The following is a 7,515-nucleotide window of genomic DNA, read 5'->3' as shown; positions in this document are numbered from 1 at the left end:
AATATTTTGCAAGACACGAACAGCCATAGTTTTTATTAACTATTCATAAGATAATATTACAACACGCGAAGATAATGTTTCCTAATATATTTAAAAAAGATGGATTTTATACATATTGTATATTAGTTTAATTATAAAATAATAAAGCATTAAAAGAATAATACTTTACAATTCCTTTAATTACCTTATGGACTATAAATAATTTCCCACGTGCAAAATATTACAATAGGTACAAAAAACTAAATAAAAGACTATATTCTTTGCTGATCTTTGTATAGAACAAACATAATATATCTTAAGAAATTCGCCATTAAAGTTTTTTATCATTAAAATAAAAAGGGAATTAATTCGGAATGTCTATATTAATTCATGGCGTGAGAGTGTCTGATGTTGTATATTCGTGTCAATGAATGCGATTTTGAAAAATAATTTTATTGTTTCCATAAATGTTTCGATAAATGTAATATCGGAGAAATGTTTAAATATATTCTGCATTCTACTGCAATTTAAATGGTTTGAGTTTGCAACGTACAAGTTTGGTACAATGATATGAATCAAGCTCTGAATATAAAAGCAAAGTATTGTCAGGATTAATTTTGATTATTTGGCTATGTTCTGTCCCATTATTCGTAAGCACTTTCCTAAGTTTACTTTGAGTTGCATGCATGCATAAATGTTGTGGTGTAGGCGGAAACGCATGGACAGCTAGCAGCTCTGATTTCGGTCAGTATTTAATAATCGACTTGGGCCAAGTGATGAACATCACAGCTGTGGCGACTCAGGGACGATCGGTGCAGAACGAATATGTTATGGAATATCGTATTAGCTATGGTACCAATGGACTCGATTATGTGGACTATAAGGAAGAAGATGGTCATGCAAAGGTAAGCTTGTTCTTTCTCGGTGATCTTCTAATCTTCATTGGGTTTAATACTTTTGCCTTTAATAACAATTTAATGATGGTGAAGCTTTGTATAATTAATAAATGTGCATATATATAAAACTGAACTAACGTAAGGCTTGCTTATGCATGCTTGTAGAAAATAGTAGAAAAAAGTGTATTAATCTATGTAAATATGTATAGAATAGTTAATAAAATATTTTACAAAACTTTATATTACAAACAATATGATCAGGTTTGTTACTGGTAAGTATCTTAATGTGCTTTACACACACAGATTTTCTTTTGGACAATGCTTTGCACCAATCATTTTTTTTTTCTCATTATTTGAATACTTATTTTATTAAATATTACATTATGTTTTTCTAACATAAACATACGTATTGGGATGCAAAATAACATATATTAAATAAAAATTCATACGATAACTGAATAAAAATCTGAATTAATCTTATTTGGAAATATATATTTATGGCTAAAGGATTGATTAGCAAGAATTATCACGAAATAAATTAAATTCATGATCCTTTCATTATTTCCTACATCCATTTGCATGCTCCGCTTCTACTTTTCTCCTTTTACACATGGACATGGAGCTGGGCTTTACAGGAGATTCCGCGTGGTCACCAGAACTTAGCAGTTACAATCAACATCTTACTATGGACCTGGGGGACAAATATGAGATACGCAGCATTTCTACGCGAGGGCGGGCGCATACTAATGAATACGTGACAGAATACATTATCCAATATTCGGATGATGGTCAAGCTTGGGCCACTTATGAAACCCAGGATGGTGTAGATGAGGTATTAAATTTCAAGGATAGAGTCTACAATTTGTCTACTCTTACGTATATACAGGGTAATTCTTTCACCCACACATACACACAGCACAACACACACATACACATACACAGAAACATTTTAAATATATATTTTATAATATATACTATAAAATAAATATAACATTATATATATTAGAAAATATATATTATACTATTAAATCATAATACAAAGTTTTTGTTTAGACTTGTAAAATTTTCTAAAAGGATATATTGCGACTTATAAACGAATGCGCATTAATTTAACTTTAGTAATTTCTTTTTGTATGTACATTGATAATAAGCATATTATAAGATTTCTAAGTTGTTGCTCTTTCGTAGGAATATTGTAGAAATTCCATTAACGAAATGATTATAAAAAATTTCTCAATTTTGAAAGATACTTTGTTTGGAATCTTCTGTTTTAATAATCGCTATTGGGGTTTGAAAATTTAAATAAACGATTATGGTGTGATTATGATATCTAGAAGAGATTATGACGTGCTTATTGATAAGACTCAAATATACTTGAATTATAAATGAGATATTATTTTATTTGTATTTGTATCATCAAATATATCTTTCGTTTTGTCAAATATCTTTTTTTATTAGAGTAGTAGAACGTAAGTTCTGAATATGGCAGATTCAATGATAGGACAATTAATAAATAATTTTAGTGCTTGGTTATTATTATTTATCTTAAAAAGAGATTATTTACATGGAATATATACACACGTATAAAAATTATATTTCATTAGAAAAAAATTAATATTTTGTTTTTTCAGAATTTTATCTTATAATGACACCATATTTATAATTCTCTTATGGTCATCCGCTCTTAATAGAGTGTCCTTTGTCATTAACAACAATTTGCACTAACGTACATACTTATGCAATTAACGGTGGTTGGATAACATTTATCGCATTTATTAAAAATTTGTACTATAAGCGAGTAATCTTTGCTTGAATGCGCGCAATAAAATATCGTGCAATTAAAATAACTTTTATAATCCTTTTAATATTCACAATTTTCAAACTGGTCTAATGCGATCGGTATTTCTGAATAATATAATAGATCTAAGAAATGAATCGTGTTTCCGTGTTTTGCAAACAGTTTTCTACTTCTGATAGCTACTCTTCTCACATAAGTATTTACTTTTAACTTACAGCATGCACGCAATTTATTTAAATTCTGCACGGTTGTCGCGATGTTAATTATTGACTGATACTGAAAATGGAATAGTAAACGAAATATCGATATAACAGCAGCACCCTAAACATTCTTATTTCTCCTTTCTTTCTACAGATGTTTAAAGGTAATGTAGACGGAGACAGTATAAAGCTTAACAAATTTGACGTATCGATAATTGCACAATGGATTAGAATAAATCCAACACGATGGCGAGACAGGATATCGCTGAGGGTCGAACTTTACGGATGCGATTATGGTATAAAATAATTATTATATATTTCTGTCTTCAGAAAGGTGATACATCAGTTTTTTATAAGATGACAAATCTATCATTTTATATTTCAGTATCTGACATCGCTTCCTTTAACGGATCCTCTCTGATACGATTGGATTTACTTAGAGAGCCTATCGAGACCGACAGACATTCTATACGTTTTCGATTTAAAACAAATAATGCTGACGGCGTATTAATGTATTCTCGTGGTACGCAGGGTGATTACATAGCCTTGCAACTGCGTGACAATAGAATGTTGCTTAATATCGATCTTGGATCCGGTATTATGACAAGTCTGTCTGTCGGCAGTCTTTTGGATGATAATATGTGGCACGACGTTGTAATCTCACGCAATCGGAAAGATATTTGGTTTTCTGTTGACAGAGTTTTGATTAAAGGTAGAATAGAAGGAGAGTTTCATCGACTGGATTTAAATCGAGAGGTGATTTTTTTTTTTTTAAATAAACGTGAAGCGTTTTAAGTAATCGAACATTTACGTGAACGTATTAAGATTAATTTGAATGAATGTTCTAGTTTTACGTCGGCGGTGTGCCTAACAAACAGGATGGCTTGGTGGTAGTCCAAAATTTTACCGGTTGTATAGAGAATTTTTATCTAAACTCGACGAATATAATTCGCGAGCTAAAGGAAACGGAAATCACAGATGAGAATTTACGATATTATAAGATTAACACGCTTTACACTTGTCCGGAACCTCCGATAATACCTGTCACGTTTTTAACTCCTGGATCTTATGCCAAATTGAGAGGCTATGAGGGCGTGTCATCTATGAACGTTTCTCTCGCGTTTCGATCATACGAAGAGAGAGGCATAATCCTTTACCATAAGTTTACGAGTCCGGGCTTCGTCAAGGTTGTGCATATTTTTATTTTATCCTTGAGTATAATATTCAATGCTGTTAGTAAATATAACGCGAATATAAATTTATCTATTTTTAATGTGCAGCTATACTTGGAAGAAGGTAAACTGAAAGTCGACATACAAACGCATAACAACCCGATCGTGAACTTGGACAATTTTCACGAGAAATTTAACGATGGGAAATGGCATCAAGTGATCTTGACGATTGCCAAAAATTCGCTTATTTTAAATGTCGACGGACGTCCGATGAAAACAGAGCGTCTCTTGGATATGATAACCGGATCATATTATTTCATTGGTGGTACGGTCAGATCGGAGAGTAATCATGGCTTTGTTGGCTGTATGAGAATGATAAGTATCGATGGAAATTATAAATTGCCGACCGACTGGAAGGACGAAGAGTACTGTTGCAAGAACGAAATTGTTTTTGACACTTGTCAGATGGTAGATCGCTGCAATCCAAATCCTTGCAAACATTTCGGTGTTTGCCGTCAAAATTCTGATGAATTCTTCTGTGATTGTGCTAATACTGGGTATGCCGGTGCCGTCTGTCATACCTGTAAGTATTCAGCATGTATTAATAAATGAAATATAGAATATTTCTGCTAAAATTAATAATATTATAATTTTATGCAGCGTTAAATCCCTTATCATGCCAGGCATATAAGAATATGAATTCAGTAAATCAGCGTGTAGAAATTAAAATCGATGTGGACGGGAGCGGGCCCTTGAAGCCTTTCCCTGTCACTTGCGAGGTCCTTTCCGACGGCCGCGTAATAACGTTTTTGCATCATAGTAACGAGCAATCTACTCCTGTCGATGGATTTCAGGAGCCTGGCAGCTTTATACAGGATATTAATTATGATGCCGACTTTGATCAAATAGAAGCTTTATTAAATCGATCTATAAGCTGCACACAAAGAATAAGTTATGAATGCAGACATTCCAAATTATTTAATACCCCAGGTAATTATATCTTAAATATTTTGCGTCTTGTACTCCCCCGAGGTACTTTTGTATCAGTCTTTCTGTTTCTTTTCAGTTCCTCCAGGTGATTACTTTAGACCAAATTCGTGGTGGGTCAGTCGGAATAATCAGAAGATGGATTATTGGGGTGGCGCATTGTCCGGGTCGCGAAAATGTGAGTGCGGTATAGATGGAAATTGCAGAGATATGACCAAGTGGTGCAACTGCGACGCCGATCTGGACGGATGGTCAGCGGATAGTGGGGAGATTAGAGAAAAGGAATATCTTCCCGTTAAACAATTACGTTTTGGTGATACTGGTACCCCGCTCGATGAAAAAGAGGGTCGTTATATGTTAGGCCCGCTTATTTGCGAAGGCGATGGTAAATTCAATTATTTTTTTTCATTCTAATATATACGGATAATAAAAATTCATTATTATTAATTAATTAATTTTCAACGATCATACGCCATCATCTTATTACAGATTTATTCAAGAATGTAGTCACATTCCGCATAAGGGATGCTAGTATCAATTTGCCGACTTTTGATATTGGGCACAGCGGTGACATTTATTTCGAGTTTAAGACCACTATCCAGGATGCTGTAATTATTCATAGCAAGGGACCCATCGATTATATCAAAATTTCTATACACAGTGGAAACCAAGTACATTTCCAGTATGTGGCCGGTGGAGGGCCGCTTACCGTTAGCGTGCAAACATCTTACAATTTGGGTGACGATAAATGGCATTCTGTGTCAGTAGAAAGAAATCGCAAGGAAGCTCGAATCGTCATCGATGGAGCGATGAAGAACGAAGTGCGAGAACCTCCGGGTCCAGTACGAGCATTGCATCTTACCTCAGACTTCGTAGTGGGTTCTACGATCGATTTCAAGGACGGATACGTCGGTTGCATAAGAGCACTACTTCTCAACGGTCAATTGCAAGACCTGAGAAGTTATGCTCGGCGAGGATTGTACGGCATTACGGAAGGCTGTGTTGGTAGATGTGAGAGTAATCCTTGCCTTAACAATGGCACATGCCACGAAGCATATGATGGATATCGGTGCGACTGCCGGTGGACCGCATTTAAGGGACCAATTTGTGCAGACGGTAAGTAAGAAAGACATTTCCAATGCGAAAGGTTCTTAGTTAATTAGGTTATTATTTAAATATTTTCAGAGATTGGCGTATACATGAAACCTAATTCGATGATAAAATATGATTTCGATGGTAATTGGCGTTCCACCATCTCTGAGAAAATACGCGTTGGCTTTACGACAACGAATCCGAAAGGATTTCTATTAGGTCTATTCTCCAATATTACTGGAGAATATATGACTATAATGGTTTCAAACAGCGGACATTTACGCGTAGTATTTGACTTCGGTTTCGAACGGCAGGAAGTCATATTTCCGAAGAAGCATTTCGGTTTGGGACAGTATCACGATGTCAGGATCGGCAGGAAAAAATCTGGCGCTATTTTGACATTGCAGGTCGATAATTATGAGACGAAGGAGTTTGAATTTAACATAAAGCATTCTGCAGACGCGCAATTCAACAATATTCAGTACATGTACATCGGCAGAAACGAGTCTATGTCAGAGGGATTCGCAGGCTGCATATCGAGGGTTGAATTCGACGACATATATCCGCTGAAGTTACTCTTTCAAGAGAACGGACCTTCTAACGTCCGCTCACTCGGTCCTCCAGTCACCGAAGACTTCTGCGGAGTCGAACCGATCACGCATCCGCCATATATTAAAGAGACACGACCACCACCTCAAGTAGATGAGGAAAAAGTGAGAGCGGCATATAACGAGACTGACACAGCTATTCTGGGAAGCGTATTAGCGGTTATTCTGATTGCACTTGTGATCATGGCGATTCTTATAGGCAGGTATATGTCTAGGCATAAAGGTGAATATTTGACGCAAGAAGACAAGGGTGCTGAAATTGCTCTGGATCCGGATTCAGCGGTCGTAAACTCTGCCACTGGTCATCAAGTACAGAAAAAGAAAGAGTGGTTTATCTAAAAACTGAAGTGCATCATATTAGATATGTATGCGTTAGAGAGAAGTAACAAGTACACATTAACTTAATCTAAAATTATATATACATTTTTGATAAGGATAAAATCTCTTTTGCTCCATTCAACCATGATCTTTTCATATATATCATAATTTTGTACACTAGAAAATACAAAAGTAGAATTCCTAAAAAATGATTAGAAATCAGAAAAACGAATTTTTTAATTCTGTTATAAGACCCATATAATAGTTTTATTAAATACTTCAATTTTTTATTATTTAAGTCTAATTATTAATTTTATTTAAAGATTTTTTTGTATATATCGTGTTGTCTCCCAAAGAGTTTGACAACACACGCCATATAAAGAGGCCTAAAGAATTTTAGAACTGGAAGAAATTTGTCATTATGTTTAATAATTTTTAAGCAACAGCTTTGGATCATGCTATAAA

At 34.5% G+C, this 7,515-nt stretch overlaps 1 protein-coding gene across 4 annotated transcripts in view; it reads left to right on the top strand.

Moving 5' to 3' along the window:
• The window catches only part of Nrx-IV (neurexin-4), a 10,317-nt gene extending 3,091 nt beyond the window's left edge, over nucleotides 1-7,226 (top strand). Inside the window, exons 1-10 of one of the 4 annotated variants that reach the window (XM_018450201.1) lie at nucleotides 807-884; nucleotides 1,511-1,707; nucleotides 3,028-3,169; nucleotides 3,259-3,629; nucleotides 3,722-4,060; nucleotides 4,154-4,628; nucleotides 4,706-5,035; nucleotides 5,112-5,417; nucleotides 5,522-6,148; nucleotides 6,218-7,226. In XM_018450201.1, the coding sequence (XP_018305703.1) occupies nucleotides 1,561-1,707; nucleotides 3,028-3,169; nucleotides 3,259-3,629; nucleotides 3,722-4,060; nucleotides 4,154-4,628; nucleotides 4,706-5,035; nucleotides 5,112-5,417; nucleotides 5,522-6,148; nucleotides 6,218-7,071 (3,591 nt within the window). In that variant the 5' untranslated portion in view covers nucleotides 807-884; nucleotides 1,511-1,560 and the 3' untranslated portion in view covers nucleotides 7,072-7,226. Of the gene's footprint in view, nucleotides 1-687; nucleotides 885-1,510; nucleotides 1,708-3,027; nucleotides 3,170-3,258; nucleotides 3,630-3,721; nucleotides 4,061-4,153; nucleotides 4,629-4,705; nucleotides 5,036-5,111; nucleotides 5,418-5,521; nucleotides 6,149-6,217 lie in introns of those variants that run through there. The other 3 variants (XM_018450200.1, XM_018450199.1, XM_018450202.1) reach the window with 3 other exon arrangements.
• The last annotated feature ends 289 nt before the right edge of the window (nucleotides 7,227-7,515 follow it).

The sequence above is a fragment of the Mycetomoellerius zeteki genome, unplaced genomic scaffold, assembly GCF_001594055.1.
Source record: "Mycetomoellerius zeteki isolate Tzet28-1 unplaced genomic scaffold, Tzet1.0 scaffold267, whole genome shotgun sequence".
NCBI classification, from domain to species: Eukaryota; Metazoa; Arthropoda; class Insecta; order Hymenoptera; family Formicidae; genus Mycetomoellerius; species Mycetomoellerius zeteki.
This window is presented reverse-complemented; position numbering and strand designations above follow the sequence as displayed.